Raw genomic sequence first — 18,082 nt, 5'->3', positions numbered from 1 at the left:
TGTTTCTTGACTTTCTGTCAGAAATGGCCGGGGGGGTTTTTCCCCTGATTAGTTTGAGTCTTCAACGCCCTACGCTTCTTCCCCTTGACGTTTCACAAATGCACATTGTCTATTTTCGGAGCTGAATACCTAATCAAGTTCCCTCCTTTCCTTTCCCTCCTCCCTCCTCCCTTTCTTCTAATTATAATATATCATTTTGTGTGAACTTTGTATGTTCTCTGGTGTCTGTTTTATCACTATTCTTCTCTCTTCTCTCTTGTCTTTTTTTAGCAACTCCATTTCTTCTCTTGCTCTCCTTCCTGCACAGTCCTCTTTTTCTCCTGACTTGAGGCATGAAGCTGTGGACCACCACTCACGCGACTTCTCTCGAAGGATTCCGGTGGCGTGGGTGGAGATGAACACTACTAGTCTCGAAGAAAGTGGAGAGAAAACGAAAAGACGTGCATCTTGAGGATTTTGACTGTGTATATGTACCAAACTGGGTGGGGATAGCGCCGTCTTTGTTTTGATCACCTTTTCCTCATTTGGAGTAAGGTTTTTTGTTGCGTCTGGAGCCGAGGGAGATTGGGGGAGGTGGCTGGACCTGTTCATTCTCCGATTTGTATTCTCGTGCTCAATCTACGAAGATCCAAGATCCATCAATATCCACTCTGTAATCTGAAGGGAGAACTCTCCTCTCCTCCTTACTACGTGCTCGCCTTTCTTCTCCCACATAGACTTATCAAAGTATCGGTAGCCCTGGGGGAAGAAGAAGCACCGACTGGGGAGATTTCCAGGGCACATCTTCCAAGAAGCGTGGATGCTTCAAATTTTGAGCAACAATCAAACAAGGAAATGCGAGCCACAAAGTTCTAATTAAACTCTTTTGTCAAGATATCGTTTATAATACTAGTCCAGTGGTAGACGGTTGATCGAAGACCCAAGGTGCCATTCTCAAACTACTCTACGCTCCATGGTTATTCAGTACTTGTTTAGGGATTGCGTGAGATTCATCTGCGAGTCAGGGAAGAGCCTTTCTCGGTATAAACAGCGTGATAAGATACCTTGTACCGCTCCTTGTACCTAGGTAGTGATCTACTGACAGAGGGATGATAATGAAGATATCAGTATGTGTGGGATGAGAGACAGTTGACGCTCAAAGCAATAAATACTAGTACACCGGTGTGCCCAGGTGGACCGACTGAGACTGTAGAAAATAAGACCCTTGGTCTCGGAATCTATCAAAAAGCATGGGACGAATGAGAGCCTCGCATAGTGTCATGGTCAGAAGCAATCAACTTCCTAGGCTTGATTCGTCGGCTAGGGGTACTAATATCTTCCACCCTTGCAATTCGCATAGTGGACAGTAAATTGATTGCCGCATTCGAATGAGCATATACCTCGCCGTGGAACATACCAGTGCAGTCTTTACCGGTATTCCTGTCCAATATGCTGCTACCTCCTGGATGCTTATTCATGAAACTCCTGATATCGTGTGCAATGCCATCGATAAGAATTAGGGAGCGTCCGTCGTTGACATATTCGGAGTATTTTTCAAGGCTGATAATAGGAAGTTCGTGCATCGGAATACCCCAAGATAGTTTTTTCCGTTCATTTTCCAATTGTTGCATTACCTGCTGAAAATTGCCCTTCTTAATCTCATTGCTTGGGAATCGTTCAAGGTCGAATGCAAGGTTGACAGTGGCACAGAGCCAGATCAGCCATTTTGTCGGATCCCAATGCATCCATCGATATCCGTTCCGATAATCTGTTGGAAACTCGTGGTGAAAGTTATGATATCCTTCGCCCCAGGTAATAAGAGCAACTATCAGGTTATTTCGTGATGAATGGCGATCTGAATAAGGCTTGTCACCAATCCAGTGTGCCAGGGAGTTGACACAAAAGGTAGCTTGTTGAATAGCAAAGGCTCGGAGACAGCTGGCATAGATAAACCCCCCCAGCAAAGTCACCGAAAAGAAAGCCGCATATCGCCGTGGGCATTATGTATACCGTAAAAAATAGCAAGGTCAGGTAATGTTGACGCTGCCACGTTACTAGGGCATCACCCGTCAGATCTTGAATGTCGACACGCCCGATTGTCTCGGGCTGCCTTCTAAATATGACCCAACCGTAGTGAGCGTAAAAGAAACCTTTGCTTATGGAGTAAGGATCACGGTTCGTGTCAACATAACGGTGATGCGCTCGATGATCACGGCACCAAGTTCTTATAGATCCTTGTCCAGCACTAGCACCCCCGATCGCTAAAGCAACCTGTAGAATTGGGTGCGCAGAATAGGCGCGATGCGCCCATAGCCGATGATAACCTGCACTGATGTCAGACCTGTTTATCCTCATACATTTTCCATGATCTCACCCGCGGTTATGCTCAGTCCAGATATTGACATATACACAATGGTGAAGATAGTCGTTTGAGTTTTTAATGGGACCCATATAGCCCCTATTATGAGGGCCAAAACGGGTTGGATGCCCGTAAAGCCGAGTCGCCACCAATCGATTGGGGGGCATGAATGCCATAGTTTCGCCAGCGTCCCTTTCTTTTCGTGGCCTTCATGACCACGGTCGGAATGCGCAATCATCTTGAACCGTCGACTACTGATCTGATATCGTTCGTGATTTCAAAGAATGAGACTTGGAAAGGAAGACGTATTCTTTCTTGTGGAGAGGTAGCCTTGGCCTGGATTGAGAATAAAGAATGCAAAATTGAGAAAAATGATTGGGAGGGCTCCGTACAAAGGTTTCTAAAGAAATGTCCCCGGGTGACCACACGAGGCTACATACCTAGGTACTACTAGTAAATGACCACCTGGGCATACTATATGACAGAGCACTCTGTTTGACCCAACTTGAAGAAAAAGCAAACTCGCCTAATTTGAAAAACAAACCAATCATATACCTAGGACCTAGGTATCATGACATATCATGCAAGGCAGCGGTCATAAATCCGACTCGAATGTTATGCGTGGCTGTCAATGTGGCTTACCTGCCCAAATAGTACCACTAGTACTCTGTAGCATATGCAAGGGCGACGTCCGTATTTAGATTCCAATAAGGGGCCTTTGACACCGCGGATACAAGGTCATTAGGAAGTGGGGCACATTGAAAAACAACAATTCCATAGGTTGAAACCATTCGAATGGTATTTTCTCCTTTAATCATGAGAAGTTCCCTTTTCCATGTCCCGTTTGCTTTTGAATTGTGAATTGATGCAGACCTATCGAAATGGAGGCCATAACCGCCCAAGAAATCTCCGAGTTCGATACGAAGAATGCCTTGGTCAGAGAAACAAAGGCAGAAAATGGAAGTGTGCACTCTCTTTCGAAGCAGGAGCTTCTGGTTTTACTTGGGCTCGCAAGTCTAAGTTTGATGGCAGCGCTGGATGGGACGTCTGTTGCGGTCGCTTTGCCGGTATCACGTCCGAAATCAATAAGACCTCAAACCGGAGCGCTTGACTAATCAATAGTTATCCAGATAATTGCCCAAGACCTGAATGGCTCTACAATTGAAGCATTTTGGACAGGAACTTCATTCACGCTATGTTCGGCAGGTTCGTCACGATAGGTGTTGACTGGAAAATCAGTATCACTAACGCTGGTCTAGTCTTCCAGCCAGTGTTTTCTTCATGCTCGGACTTATTTGGTCGAAAACAATTAATCCTAGTTGCGACTTTGTGGTTTTTGATAGGAGCCATTGTCGCTGGTGTTGCGAAGAACTTCACTCATATGCTTATCGGCCGTTCTCTGCAGGGAATTGGGGGAGGTGGTATCATCACCCTCACTGCGATAGTCATTGCCGATATTGTGCCTCTCTGTTATCGAGCAAAGTATTTCGGAATGCTTGGTGGTATCTGGAGCTTGGGTACTGTAATTGGTCCGGTAATTGGGGGATGCTTTGCTCAAAATGTTACATGGGTATGATATATTCCCTCGCGTCCCCTTTTTCGCGCCAGTGATTATACCAGTACTACCTGGGTACTTCTGTGTACTAATATGTTTTATTTAGCGTTGGATCTTTTATATCAATTTTCCTTTCATAGGTATTGGGGCAGCATTGGTCGCGTGGTCGTCTTCTTTCGAGACAAGCAAGTCATCCTTCTCAGAACAAATACGAAAAATCGACTTTTTGGGTATGCTTCTGTTCATCCCAAGCACCGCATCATTTTTAATTCCGCTCTCTTGGGGAGGAATCCTATATCGCTGGGATTCATGGCATACAATAGCCCCATTGGTCACAGGAGCTGTTGGATTGTGTCTTTTTGCGGTATATGAGTATCAATTCGCCAAGCAACCGATGGTTCCCCCGGCAATATTTCACAACCGAACCTCCTTGATCTCATTTGGCGGATACATGGTGGTCGGACTGTTGATCTGGTGTTTTCTATATTTCCTTCCCCTCTATTACGAGGCCGTGAAGGGGTTTGAACCCATTATGTCCGGGGTCGCCCTTTTCCCCGAAACATTCACACTAGCTCCAAGTGCGATTGTCATCGGGTTTATTATCAGCAAGACTGGTCAATATTACTGGGCTATCTGCATTGGATGGGGTCTATCCACCCTTGGAGCAGGTTTGATGTACTTACTCAGTGCGGATACTTCGACGGCTGAATGGGTATGTATAAACCTGGTTCCCGGCATCGGAATTGGAATGGTTCTTCCTTCTGTTGCATTAGCAGTCCAGGCATCAGCAACAGCGGAGAATCTGGCAATTGCGGTGGCGATGTCAACTTTCTTCCGTGGGTTTGGCCAGTCTATTGGCGTCGCAATTGGGGGTGTTATTTTCCAGAATCGGATGAAAAGCAATCTCTTGACATATCCTGCCTTACGGGCGGTTGCGGACAAGTACAGCGGGGAAGCGGCGAGCGCAGTACAACTTATCAGACTGATGGAGAACGGCCCGATGAAGAATGATTTGAGGGAGGCCTATGCTAACAGCTTGAAAGTTGTGTGGGCATTTTGCTGTGTCATCTCTGGCGTCATATTTGTGATTAGCTTTTGGACGAAGTCTTATTCATTGGGTCTGGTGTTTGAAGAACAGGACCTCAAAGAAGAAGAGGCCTAAGTTTACTTCCTAGGTAATGGATGATTTCTCATGATAATTGACCGAGTACGTAGTTAGTAGGTAGTAGTAGTAGTACTTGGTAAGCGACTTGACCGTCAAAAAGGTACCGTGTCCAGAAATTTTAAACTCAAATGAAGTACAGTATCACTAGAATGTTATTTGATGATGCATGGTCTTCACTGAGAGATTTGAGTAGTGCATTTTACATTCCGATAGGTGATATAACCTCGGGTGCCATATGCAAGTCGGGAAACCGTTTTACCGGCCTCGGCACATAAACCGTGACGTCGGACACCCGGGCCCACAAGACTTCCGATAAAAGGACGCAATTGGGACAGAATTTCACAGAATTTATAAAGACATGGATTCGCATCATCTCCAAGCTTTTAGGCTTCCCCGCAATCGATCCCCAGGGCCATCACATGCATGTCTGTGACATCCACAATTGGTGGACCCTCAGATCTACAAATGTACCACTCAGATCTACTCCAGGCTAAAACTAAATAATACAGATTGACTCGTTCTACACTACAGTACTCAGAATCCCCACACACATGCAAACATGTCTATCTCAAAATGGATTGGCGTTGCTAAATCAGACAAAAAGGACCTATGCTGGTCTAAGGAGAAAACGTTTTAATACAGATTACAGGTGTAGTCGGCAGTCCAGAGCTCTACAGCAGCAGCTCCAGCGGGTTCTCCACCACCTTCTTCAGCTCCTTGATCCACTCACCACCGACGGCACCGTCCACAACCTTGTGGTCGAAGCTACCGGTGACAATGATCTGGTCGTCCCACTCAGTGACGGTGCCCTCCTCGGTCTCAACGGGGACAGCAACCTTGCGGATGGTGCCGACGGCCAGGATACCGGCCTGAGGGGGGGTTGATGACAGCAGTGAAGCGCTCCACGGCGGCGTTCATGCCCATGTTGCTGATGGTGAACGTACCACCCTGGTACTCCTCGGGCTTGAGCTTGTTGTCACGAGCACGCTTGCCGAGGTCACGAACCTGGTTGGAGATACCGGAGAGACCGAGACCCTGGACGTTCCGGACGACGGGGGTGATCAGGCCGGTAGGGGTGGAGACAGCGACACTGATGTCGGCGGTCTTGTGCTGGCGGATGACAGTCTGGCCGTCGACCTCAATCCAGCTGGAGTTGACCTGGGGCACCTTCAGAAGGGCGGCGGCGCAGGCCTTGACCAGGAAGTCGTTGACGGAGAGCTTGTACTTGCCCTCAGCGGAGGCGTTCAGGGCCTGGCGGAGCTTGAGGAGCTTGCTGACCGAGAGGGTGGTGGAGACGAAGTAGTGGGGGTTCTCGGCCATGGACTGCTTGAGGCGGTTGGCGATAACCTTGCGCATGGAGGAGGCGGGGACGTCCTCGTAGGTGGCAGCAGCAGGGGCAGCGGAGCCCTGGTACTTCTCGACATCCTCCTTGGTGATCTGACCACCACGACCGGTACCCTTCAGAGCCTTGACGGGGACACCCTTCTCGAGGGCAAGGGCCTTGGCGGCAGGGCTGATGGAAGCCTCACGGTCCAAGCTAGGCTGGAGCTTGTCACCCGAAGTCTCGGGCTCGATGGCGGCGGGCTCCGCGGCCGGGGCCGGGGTAGGCTCAGCGCTCTTGGGCTCTTCCTTCTTCTCGGCGGCAGGGGCAGCCTTGTCACCACCGGCATCAGCCAGGGTGAACTCTGCGAAAGCGGCGACATCAGTGCCCTCCTCGACGAGGACAGCAATGGGCTATAAGTTAGAAAAAAAAAGACATTAGCATAAGGACAGGGTTGCGGAGATTCGCAAGTCCGCGGGGAAGCTCGGGAAAATTCTTACCGAGCCGACGGCGATATCCTTCTCACCGGAGTCCTTCAGGACCTTGGCAAGGACACCCTCGTCTTGGAACTCAAAGTCCATCTGTGCCTTATCGGTCTCAATCTCGACGAGGACATCACCGGGCTGGAGGCCGTCACCGGCCTTCTTCTGCCAAACGCCGATGTTTCCCGCGGTCATGGTTGGGGACAGCGCGGGCATGCTGATGATGGTGTGCGAAGGGAAGGCTGTAGATGTCAATTCGAGTTAGATAGTATGTCCTCATTGGCGTGGTTGTCTGGAAAGGAGTTCGGGGGTTGAAATTCGGTTTGTTGGGGGGTGCATACTCTTGGAAGCATAGTAGCGGGAAAGCGCGGAGATGCTGGGCAATTGGTTCCTGCGCGGAGGTCAATGGTAAGCAATGGATTAATTAAGTTGTAGAGAGGGAGTTGGGGCGCATACTGGATGACTTCCTGGAACTTGTAGGAAACCTGAGGGCGGCGCATTGAGGCAGCACCGCGAGCCATCATGGCCGGGGTGCGCATCCGAACGGCGGCAGCAACCATTTTGAGCGATTGCCGGTGAAATAAGAATTAAGAAATGGGGATATAAAGAGCTCTCGATGCGACAACGCAGAGAGAGAGACCGGCAAGGAAGACGTGGAGGGGCCGGAGATGGGAGGAGTTGGGGAGAGAGATGGCTTGTATTGGTGAACTTTTCTGTTGAGCTGCCAGATTTCCTTAGGTAAGGCGGTTTTTGCTCCGATTTCCTCCCTTTGGTGGACTCCCGTTGGATCCTTTTGGGAACCTTAAGGGGGCCCGGTGAGCGGCCCCGTCCGGGTCACCTGATGGTCACCTGGAGTCACCTGATGAGTTACCTGACGAAGTCAGGTGACGAGACAGTGACTAGTCAGCATGATTACGTGATCAGTCTCTCGTGAGCATATATCATGTGACGGCTGACTCATCAGGACACGATCGCATACATCGGCGATGCTTCGGGATGCCCCAAGTAATTCCACGTTGTACTCCGTACGCTACTTCCACCTCTCCCCCCTCCCCCACAACCCCTCCAGCCTTTCCCTTGCCTTCGCATGTTCTGAGCCAATTCACCCCGCCCGCGACCATGGCGGACGTCGACCCCGGCTCCGAGCCGAACCCTCAACTTACTCTTCCTCACACCTCCGATTCCCCCGATGAGAAGACTCCAGTGGAGAGCAGCACCGAGGCTCAAACTTCCCCAGGAGTAACGGACGACAACCCGGCTTCACCGGATGAGACCGAGTCATCCAACCCCATCGAGGAGTCCGATAAACCTCAAGAATCCCTCCATAACTCCCAAGACCAACCTGAGGTGGAAAACAAACAAAAGAATGGTGATGACGACCATCCAGGCACCAACATTGTGGAGGAGCAGGTTCAGCTCGACCAACAAGAAGAAGACAGCAACGAACAGGACAAACCAGAGGTGCCCCCCCAAGGATACCGAAAATGCCCCCCGATGCCAACGACTTCCCCGAGCGCCAGATGGAGCCAATGCCTGAAATTCAAGAGCCGATCCCCGAAGACAACGCGCCTCCCGTGGATTCCCGCGTGCGATCCGATTCCCGCTCGACCACCCATACCTTCATGACCTCCAGAGGTGGCACGGTCAGCTCGGCCGTGTTCATTATCACAGCCCTGGATGCCATTGGTGCCTCGCGGGAGGCTCGGAAGAGCAAGGAGCTCGAGGATGCCGTGCAGGTGGCCCTGGCCAATGTCAAGCAAGAAGGCCACCAACCAATTGACCCAGAACTAATCTTCCGTCCATTGCACATGGCTAGCAAGACCCTCAGTGTCCCCTTGCAGGTCACCGCACTTGACTGTATCGGCAAACTCATCACCTACTCCTATTTCGCCTTCCCTTCCGCGGAGTCCGAAAACGAGTCCACCCCAGAACAACCTCCTCTGATTGAGCGTGCCATCGATGCGATCTGCGATTGCTTCGAGAACGAGGCCACCCCAAATGAGATCCAACAACAGATCATCAAATCACTCCTGGCGGCGGTGCTAAACGACAAGATCGTGGTTCACGGAGCTGGTCTCCTCAAAGCTGTCCGCCAGATATACAACATTTTCATCTACTCAAAATCCACTCAGAACCAGCAGATCGCTCAGGGATCACTAACTCAGATGGTCAGTACCGTTTTCGACCGAGTTCGCATTCGCCTTGACCTGAAGGAACTTCGGACCCGCGAGGTTGAGAAGACTGCCTCCAACAGCCTTGACGCGCCGGCTAGCGACCAGGGCCAATTGTCCGAAACCGCATCTGTCTCTGTCTCCGTAGCAGACCAGTCAGTCTCAGATCAACCTGTCACCAAGGAACCCGGCGAGAAGCTCACCCTGCAGAGCTTCGAGTCGCCCAAGGAAGTTACCTCGGTCAATGATAATGCGCCGACAATGGTCACACGGGCTAAGCGTTCCAACACTCGGTCGTTGTCTGGAATCCCTGAAGAGAGGGACGATGATAGCTCTGCTGAGGACGAGGTGGATGAGATCTACGTCAAGGACGCCTTCTTGGTCTTCCGCGCACTTTGCAAGCTGAGCCACAAGGTTCTGAGCCACGATCAGCAACAGGACATCAAGTCACAAAATATGCGATCCAAGCTTCTCTCCTTGCACCTCGTCCACTATCTCATCAACAACCACACTAACACCTTCACCTCTCCCCTCGCAGCCATCAAGAACAGCTCGACTAGCCCAGACGCTATGACTCTCCTCCAGGCAATCCGTCCCCATCTCTGCCTGAGTCTGAGTCGCAACGGTGCCAGCTCGGTACCCCATGTATTCAAGGTCTGCTGTGAGATTTTCTGGTTGATGATCAAGCACATGCGAGTCATGATGAAGAAGGAGCTAGAAGTGTTTTTGAAGGAGATCTACTTGGCCATTTTGGAGAGGAAGGCCGCTCCATCATTCCAAAAGCAATATTTCATGGAGGTCTTGGAACGACTTGGAAGCGATGCCCGAGCCCTGGTCGAGATCTATCTAAACTACGATTGTGATCGAACTGCTCTCGAGAACATCTTCCAGAACCTTGTCGAGCAGTTATCCCGGTACTGTAGTGTGCCGGTTGTCACCTCTGCTCCACAACAGCAGGCCTTCCAGGATCACCACGTCAAGATGTCGAGCGTTGGAGTAGAATGGCACCAGCGGGGAACTCTGCCTCCATCTCTCACGTCCGCCAACATCATGCCGAGCCCCCAGCCCCCTATTCCCACAATCCCATCCGATTATGTTCTAAAGCACCAAGCCCTGGAAAGTCTTGTGGAGATGCTACGCTCCTTGGACAACTGGGCCGCCCAGCGCCCGGACGAACAAAGCCCGCAACCCATCGTGCCCTCCAAGTCTATGGACAACTCGCGGGAATCTCTGGATACCAACGTCCTCTTTTCCCCGCGTCCAGATGCCGCTGAATCAGGAACCGGAAGGTCTACCCCATTGCCCGAGGATGATCCTAATCAGATCGAAAAGGTGAAGCAGCGCAAGATTGCCATGATGAACGCCATTCAGCAATTCAACTTCAAGGCCAAGCGTGGAATCAAACTGATGCTATCCGAGGGTTTCATTCGCTCGGATTCGCCGGAGGATATTGCTACTTTCCTCCTACGCAATGACCGCCTCGATAAGGCCGTGCTGGGAGAGTACCTTGGTGAAGGTGATGCCGAGAATATCGCCATCATGCATGCGTTTGTTGACCAAATGGAATTCACTAAGCGCCGCTTCGTCGAGTCTTTGCGGGGATTTCTGCAACACTTCCGCCTTCCTGGCGAAGCCCAAAAGATTGATCGTTTCATGTTGAAGTTTGCTGAGCGTTATACCACCCAAAACCCCAATGCATTCGCCAATGCCGACACCGCCTATGTGCTATCGTACTCCGTGATTATGCTGAACACGGATCAACATAGTTCCAAGATGAAGGGCCCTCGGATGACCAAGGAGGACTTCATCAAGAACAACCGGGGCATCAATGACAACCAGGATCTGCCATCGGAATACCTTATTGGAATCTATGATGAGATTGCCAACAACGAGATTGTCCTTGACACAGAACGAGAACATGCGGCCAATATCGGTATTCAAACCACCGCCCCTGCTGGTCTAGCGACCCGTGCAGGCCAGGTGTTTGCCACTGTAGGACGAGACATCCAGGGCGAGAAATATGCACAGGCTTCCGAGGAAATGGCCAACAAGACAGAGCAGCTGTATCGCTCTCTCATCCGGGCTCAGCGCAAAACCGCTGTCAAAGATGCACTCTCCCGTTTCATTCCGGCCACATCAGAACGCCACGTTGGCTCAATGTTTAATGTTACCTGGATGTCCTTTTTGTCCGGTCTTTCGGCCCCGATGCAAGATACCCAAAACATTGAAGTAATTCGTCTATGCATGGAGGGTCTGAAGCTGGCTATCAGAATCAGCTGTGCTTTTGATTTGGAAACCCCTCGAGTGGCGTTCGTCACGGCTCTCGCTAAATTCACCAACCTGGGAAACGTTCGCGAGATGATGGCCAAGAATGTCGAGGCCTTGAAAGCACTCCTTGATGTCGCCTACACCGAGGGCAACCACCTCCGCAGCTCATGGCGAGAAATTCTCACATGTGTCAGCCAGCTGGATCGTTTACAATTGCTAAGCGATGGTGTTGACGAGGGCTCACTACCTGATGTATCACGGGCACCGACCTCTGATTCTGCCTCTCGCAAGTCCATGCAGAGCACACGCCGACCTCGTCCGCGCTCTGTCGGTGGTCCTACAGCGTTCCGCATGGAAATTGCCCAGGAGAGCCGATCGGCAGATATGGTTCGCGGTGTAGACCGTATCTTCACTAATACCGCAAATCTATCCCATGAGGCAATTATCGACTTTGTTCGTGCCCTGAGCGAGGTTAGCTGGCAAGAGATCCAGTCATCTGGACACACCGACTCGCCCCGGACATACAGTTTGCAGAAGTTGGTTGAGATCAGCTACTACAACATGACTCGTGTTAGGATCGAATGGTCCAAGATCTGGGAGGTGCTAGGTCAACATTTCAACCAAGTTGGCTGTCATTCCAACACGACTGTTGTATTCTTCGCTTTGGACTCACTTCGACAATTGTCGATGCGTTTTATGGAGATTGGCGAGTTGCCCGGTTTCAAATTCCAGAAGGACTTCTTGAAGCCGTTTGAGCATGTCATGGCAAACAGCACTACTGCTGCTGTCAAGGATATGATTTTGCGGTGCTTGATCCAGATGATTCAGGCCCGCGGTGACAACATCCGCTCAGGATGGAAGACAATGTTTGGTGTTTTCACCGTGGCAGCCCGAGAACCATACGGTTTGTCCTTCCTTACCCTCTTTTCCTTTCATTTTGCCATGAAGCAATTGCTAACAACCGCTTAGAGGGAATTGTCAACATGGCCTTCGACCATGTCACCCAAATTTATAATACTCGCTTCGGCATTGTGATCACCCAGGGTGCCTTCCCCGACCTAATTGTGTGCTTGACCGAATTTTCCAAGAACTCGAAGTTCCAAAAGAAGTCGCTGCAAGCCATTGAAACGCTCAAGTCGACAGTCAGCAAGATGCTTCGAACCCCAGAGTGTCCGCTCTCCCACCGTGGCGATGATGCCCGGAATTTCCAGGAGGAGGGTACCAACCTTGCCAAGCAACTCACTCGCCAGTCAAAGGAGGAGCAATTTTGGTATCCTATCCTTATTGCATTCCAGGATGTGCTGATGACTGGTGACGATCTCGAGGTCCGTTCCCGGGCCTTGACCTACCTCTTTGATACGCTGATCCGCCACGGCGGAGATTTCCCACGCGACTTCTGGGATGTTCTCTGGCGTCAGCTTCTCTGCCCCATTTTTGTGGTCCTGCAATCCAAGTCAGAAATGTCCAAGGTTCCCAATCATGAGGATCTGTCAGTCTGGCTGTCTACCACCATGATTCAGGCCCTGCGGAACATGATCACCCTTTTCACGCACTACTTCGATTCATTGGAGTACATGCTGAGTAGATTCCTTGAGTTGTTGACCCTGTGCATCTGCCAAGAGAACGACACGATTGCCCGTATCGGCAGCAACTGTCTGCAACAGCTGATTTTGCAGAACGTGGCCAAGTTCCGCGAGGAACACTGGTCTCAAATCGTTGGGGCGTTTGTCGAGCTTTTCAGCAAGACCACGGCGTATGAGTTGTTCACTGCCGCAGCTTCCATGTCGAAGATCACCGAAACATCTAGCATCAATGGAGACGTTACCAACCAAGCATCCGATGCCTCGGCCGCTTCAGAAGACCTGCCTGATGTCATGCAGCCCAATGGATCGCAGAGCACGGCATCTCTCCATGAAACCGGCGATCCTCCAGTCCAAAGTGAAGCCCGCGCAGAACTTGAAGACTACCGTCCCCCTACCGACTCGTCGCAACAACCCGCCGCAGTAACGGCAGCCCGTCGGCGCTTTTTCAACAGGATTATCACCAACTGTGTTTTGCAACTACTGATGATCGAAACGGTGCACGAGCTGTTCTCCAACGATACGGTCTACGCACAGATCCCGAGTCCGGAGCTACTGCGACTGATGGGCCTGCTGAAGAAGAGTTACCAATTTGCCAAGAAGTTCAACGAGGATAAGGACCTACGCATGCAACTCTGGCGTCAAGGGTTCATGAAGCAGCCACCGAATCTGTTGAAGCAGGAGAGCGGTAGTGCCGCAACCTACGTGCATATTCTCTTCCGGATGTATCATGATGAGCGAGCAGAGCGCCAAAGCAGCCGTGCGGAGACCGAAGCTGCACTAATCCCGTGAGTTTCCCCATTATACTAACCCACCGTCACGTTCTTCTCTTTTGGCGATCAGATTCTAATGTTTTTGACAGGCTCTGCGCCGATATCATCCGCAGCTTCGTCCGCCTGGACGAAGAGACCCAAAACCGCAACATCATCGCCTGGCGACCAGTCGTCGTTGACGTGATTGACGGATACAACAGTTTCCCGCAAGATGGATTTGACAAGTACATTGAAACCTTCTACCCAATCACGGTGGAGCTCCTGAGTCGGGATCTGAGCCCGGAGATTCGCGTTTCCCTCCAAGGGTTGTTACGGCGGATCGGCGAGGTCCGACTCGGGGTTGCGCCGCCGAACCCGCTCGATGCGCCGATCAGTCCGCGGAGTTCCGTGTCACAAAAGATGCGTCGGGAATCTCAATAGACTTAGCCAATAATTGACTGGCTAAGCATTGACCACTGTGTCTTATGTGTCTTTTCTACCTCCTTTTCGTTTCTTCTTTGTTTTTGTTCCTGCTTGTTTCTTTATGCGATATACTACCTTTCGCCCGGCATTGTGATTTACGGGTGATTCTGGCGTTTGAGTCTACCTGAACTCTCCATTGATTAGCATCTGTTTGGCTCAATAGAGATGCATAGTTGTATTGATAAGATCAGTCTTCGACGAGCTCTTCAAGTATTTGTCCTAATTGCCCTTATTGCCCTAGTTGTAGTAATAGAAATGGTCCTAGTAGGTAACTATGCTCCTCGTTCATTCGGGTATCGCTATCCAATCTATGCAATTCTATACTATACTATTTTCATCTAGTCATTAATTTTCATCGCCTCCAACCGGACCTGTTCAAAAGACGGCACATCCCCTTCAGCATAATGCGTCAACAAACCTGCCATGTCCTTCTCAGTCATCTTCACCAAATCATCCAGCTCCCACTCCTCACAGACCGCCGACATCCACTTCATCCTCTTAGCCCCCTCCTTCGCTTCGGGGGCAACTTGTCTCAACATCTTCCTCAACGATCCCACATTCTCAATGGCAGCCCCCATGTTCTCCGGCAGTGCATCCGCAATCTTCCTCCTCACGATCGCCGCCAACCGCGGCCCATTCCCATTCGTACTAACCATGACCTGCAACGGCCCATCCCGATGCATACTGCCGAAATAAAAGTCACATTCGGGGGGCACGTCGGCAATGTTCGCGGGAATTCGGCGCTCCTTGCACAGTTTCCAGACTTGGGTCGAGGCTTCGGGGTCGTCAATTGCGCAGAGGACCATATCTGCGCCGTCGAGGTCGGAGGGTTCAAAGGTGCGGTCGATGTGGGTGACTTGGTTTTCGGCGATGCGGTAGGATACTTCGGGGTTTAGGCCGCTGGTTGGACTGACGACTGTTACTTTTGCATCGGCGTTTAGAGCGTGGAGGATTCGGCCTGCTGCGACCTGTGATATGTGTTAATGAGTATGTTTATATAGGGTAGAGCGAGGTAGGTAGCTCACCTCGCCGCCGCCAACGACTAATACATGCTTGGACTTGACTTGCCAAGCGACGATCATCGAGCCGCCGCCTTGGACGGGGGGGAAAGACATGGTGGGGGTATAGAAGTGTGGGGTGAGGTAGGTGAAGTAGGTGAAGTAGTTGAAGAGGAGAAGAAGTAGAAGTAGAGGTCACGGGGAAGTCAATTGAATTGAAGAGGAAGGTGCGACTGATGACTACAGTTACTCAGTTACTCGCTCTCACAAGGAAGGAACGTGGGGCTACGGCGGGGCGCACCTGCCGCGTCGGCACTTTGGCTCCTTCCGTTTTTCTTTTCTTTTTCTCCTCCGCCTTTCTTCTTCTTCTTCTTCTTCTTCTTCTTCTTCTTCTTCTCTCACCTCTTCTTTCTTTTCTCCCCTCCCTCTCCCTCCTCCACCTCCAACCATCTTTCGAGATGCGCGGCGTGCAAATTTTCTCTGGCACGTCGCATCCAGGCCTTACAGATACCATCTGTGAGCGCCTGGGTACTTCCCCCGCCAAAGCCGATCTGGGTAAATTTGCCAATGGCGAGACCAGCGTCAATATCGGCACCTCCGTCCGGAACCAAGATGTTTATATCGTTCAGAGTGGCAGTGGCAAGATCAATGACAGCGTCATGGAGCTTCTCATCATGATCTCCGCTTGCAAGGGTGGTTCCGCCAAGTCTATCACTGCGGTCATGCCGTATGCTCTGTCTTCCATCATGTCTCGTCTCCTTGTATGATGCTGACCCCATGATGAGATACTTCCCTTACTCCCGTCAATCCAAGAAGAAGAGCCACCGCGGTGCCATCACCGCGCGCATGCTGGCCAACTTACTCTCCATCGCCGGCGTCGACCATGTCATCACCATGGACCTGCACGTACGTCTACGTCCCCGTTCCTCGTTACCTGCTTTACCTGCTTTTCCCCGATTGGATGAAGTGATGTGATGGGGTCAATTGAGTGAATTGTTGGATTTCTGAACTCATCGTTGACCGGTGTTTTTCTTTTCTGCCTCCAGGCTTCCCAGATGCAAGGTTTCTTCGGGAAACCCGTGGATAACCTCTTTGCGGAACCCTTTATCGCCCGCTGGATCCGCATGAACGTGGCCGGCTGGCGCGATGCCGTCGTCGTCAGCAAGAACGCCGGTGGCACCAAGCGCGTCACCTCCTTGGCCGACACCCTGAAGCTGAATTTTGGTATTGTGACCACCGACCGCAGGCGGACCAAGGTTCCCATCAACACCATGTCGGATAGCACCGTCTTCTTTGATGCAGTGGAGGATGAGCGGCTCCCCCGGGATCAGCAACCGTTTGACCTGCAGATGCACAGTGCACAGGCCACCCGGCCGATTGCCGAAGAGACTGACGTCTTCACCTCTCCCTCCCCACTGCTGCGCCCAGAGACACCCTCAGCGGCTCGGAGACCATCCGAGCTAGAAGCTGCGCACGATTACACCGATGTGCGAGTGCGCGATGTCATCACCGGTCGCCTGGTACAGGGCCAGCTGGTCGACGATGACTACCGCCCTGGGTCGGAGTCTCTGTCCGGGGGGACCACCCCTGGCGCTACTCCCAGTGGCAATCAGGATACCGAAGTCGTTCCTGATTCCATGATCAGCTCCATGATCTCCAACAGTTCCTCCTCGGTCCACCCCGATCACGCCCTTGGTGGTTCCTTTGATGCCGCTGAGTCGGACGATGAGGCCAGTGTTCCCGGAGCTGACCACGAGCGAACCATCACCCTGGTTGGTGAGGTTCGGGACCGCCCAGTCTTCATTGTTGATGACATGATCGACAAGAGCGGTTCGTGGATCGCTGCTGCAGAAACAGTCGTGAAGCGCGGTGGTGCCAGCAAGGTGTACTGCATTGCTACCCACGGCCTATTCACAGCGGAATCAATCGACCAGATGGAGGCGTGTCCCTCCATCGACCATATCGTCGTTACAAATACCTTCCCAATCTCGCCGGCTATGGTCCGCCGGTCGAAGAAGTTGATTGTTATTGATGTGTCGACCCTCCTTGCGGAGAGTATCCGACGACACCACTATGGTGAAAGGTGAGTACCTGGTTGTACCTGTGGCTGTGGACCATCCTGACTTGTTTCCAGTGTCTCGGCTCTCTTCCACCTTAACGACTGATGAGATGTGTTGATGATAGCTGTGACGAATATCCCATGGACGGCGTTGGCAGACTCCGATATCTGCATTTTCTACATGATATGATACCTATGAAGACGTTGAATCGTTCTTTCTACCTTGTAGCATTTTTCCACCTTTTCAATTTTCCTTTTCTCATACTTCCCTCTTCCCTTTCCTTTCCCTCCCCTCACCAACGATGCAGTCCACTCTGGGTTCTGCAGGAGTATCTCGTGACCCACGAGGTATTCTTAACGGAGCGTTGGAAGAAGAAAATACCGAGTCGGCCCGTCTTCTAGTTCTTGAGATCTACCTTGGTATTTCCTGAGAGCTGGCGGGCGACCGACTCGACGAGTTACGAAGGCACCGGTTTCTGTGGGTTCGTCCCATGCCTTTGGCCGTGGAATCGGTGCAAGAGATAAGAGAAAATCTCGAACTCGAACATTCCGTCTACCAGCACCAGTCTCAGTCTTAGTCCTGGCTGCAATGAATGGTTGGAAAGACTTGACCCGACCCGAACTGGACTGAACTGAACTGAACTTGGTCGGGCCCTCGTAGTGATTGCTAGCAAACTAGTCGATTTATAAATTCAGTAACAATTCCTTCCACCGCATTTTCTTCGCTCCCGTCAATTGACCTCCGTATCTCCCGTGTGATCCTGGTATCCAGATTCCCTCAACCCGATGATCATGATCAACAGACCAAAACAAGCACAAGTCCATCCGCATGACCCAATGCGGTACAACGGTGAGCTCATGTTTGACATCACGCACGTCAAACGGCTGCGGTCCGCCGTCCCGTAAACCG

The 18,082-nt window shown here is 51.3% G+C and overlaps 6 protein-coding genes across 6 annotated transcripts; 3 read left to right on the top strand and 3 right to left on the bottom strand.

Annotated features, from left to right (window-relative positions):
• Positions 1 to 1,220: 1,220 nt before the first annotated feature.
• Positions 1,221 to 2,576, bottom strand: N7533_003408 (acyl-CoA desaturase; the record flags this gene model as incomplete). Its single annotated transcript, XM_057100058.1, has 3 exons — positions 1,221 to 1,906; positions 1,950 to 2,303; positions 2,354 to 2,576. 3 exons carry the CDS (start codon positions 2,574 to 2,576, stop codon positions 1,221 to 1,223), a joined length of 1,263 nt encoding a protein of 420 aa, XP_056962746.1.
• Positions 2,577 to 3,219: 643 nt separating this feature from the next.
• N7533_003407 (uncharacterized protein) lies at positions 3,220 to 5,055 on the top strand (the record flags this gene model as incomplete). The annotated part of the gene is made up of 4 exons (XM_057100057.1): positions 3,220 to 3,405; positions 3,469 to 3,544; positions 3,598 to 3,908; positions 4,000 to 5,055. 4 exons carry the CDS (start codon positions 3,220 to 3,222, stop codon positions 5,053 to 5,055), a joined length of 1,629 nt encoding a protein of 542 aa, XP_056962745.1.
• A 674-nt stretch (positions 5,056 to 5,729) lies between these two features.
• Positions 5,730 to 7,421, bottom strand: N7533_003406 (putative pyruvate dehydrogenase complex, dihydrolipoamide acetyltransferase component; the record flags this gene model as incomplete). Its single annotated transcript, XM_057100056.1, is given in 5 exon segments — positions 5,730 to 5,927; positions 5,947 to 6,792; positions 6,880 to 7,103; positions 7,203 to 7,252; positions 7,318 to 7,421. 5 exon segments carry the CDS (start codon positions 7,419 to 7,421, stop codon positions 5,730 to 5,732), a joined length of 1,422 nt encoding a protein of 473 aa, XP_056962744.1.
• A 559-nt stretch (positions 7,422 to 7,980) lies between these two features.
• Positions 7,981 to 14,073, top strand: N7533_003405 (Arf family guanine nucleotide exchange factor SEC7; the record flags this gene model as incomplete). The annotated part of the gene is made up of 4 exons (XM_057100055.1): positions 7,981 to 8,271; positions 8,301 to 12,204; positions 12,270 to 13,668; positions 13,743 to 14,073. The coding sequence occupies 4 exons, from the start codon at positions 7,981 to 7,983 to the stop codon at positions 14,071 to 14,073; spliced, it is 5,925 nt and encodes a 1,974-aa protein (XP_056962743.1).
• A 380-nt stretch (positions 14,074 to 14,453) lies between these two features.
• On the bottom strand, positions 14,454 to 15,230 carry N7533_003404 (bifunctional precorrin-2 dehydrogenase/sirohydrochlorin ferrochelatase MET8; the record flags this gene model as incomplete). Its single annotated transcript, XM_057100054.1, has 2 exons — positions 14,454 to 15,083; positions 15,141 to 15,230. The coding sequence occupies 2 exons, from the start codon at positions 15,228 to 15,230 to the stop codon at positions 14,454 to 14,456; spliced, it is 720 nt and encodes a 239-aa protein (XP_056962742.1).
• A 341-nt stretch (positions 15,231 to 15,571) lies between these two features.
• N7533_003403 (ribose phosphate diphosphokinase subunit PRS1) lies at positions 15,572 to 17,278 on the top strand (the record flags this gene model as incomplete). Its single annotated transcript, XM_057100053.1, has 4 exons — positions 15,572 to 15,840; positions 15,899 to 16,019; positions 16,160 to 17,196; positions 17,248 to 17,278. The coding sequence occupies 4 exons, from the start codon at positions 15,572 to 15,574 to the stop codon at positions 17,276 to 17,278; spliced, it is 1,458 nt and encodes a 485-aa protein (XP_056962741.1).
• Between the last annotated feature and the right edge of the window lie 804 nt (positions 17,279 to 18,082).

The sequence above is a fragment of the Penicillium manginii genome, assembly GCF_028828005.1.
Source record: "Penicillium manginii strain IBT 31320 chromosome Unknown utg000003l:1.0-959480.0:1.0-959601.0, whole genome shotgun sequence".
Classification (NCBI taxonomy): domain Eukaryota; kingdom Fungi; phylum Ascomycota; class Eurotiomycetes; order Eurotiales; family Aspergillaceae; genus Penicillium; species Penicillium manginii.
The sequence above is the reverse complement of the archived record's forward strand: the minus strand, read 5'-3'. Positions and strand labels throughout refer to the sequence as shown.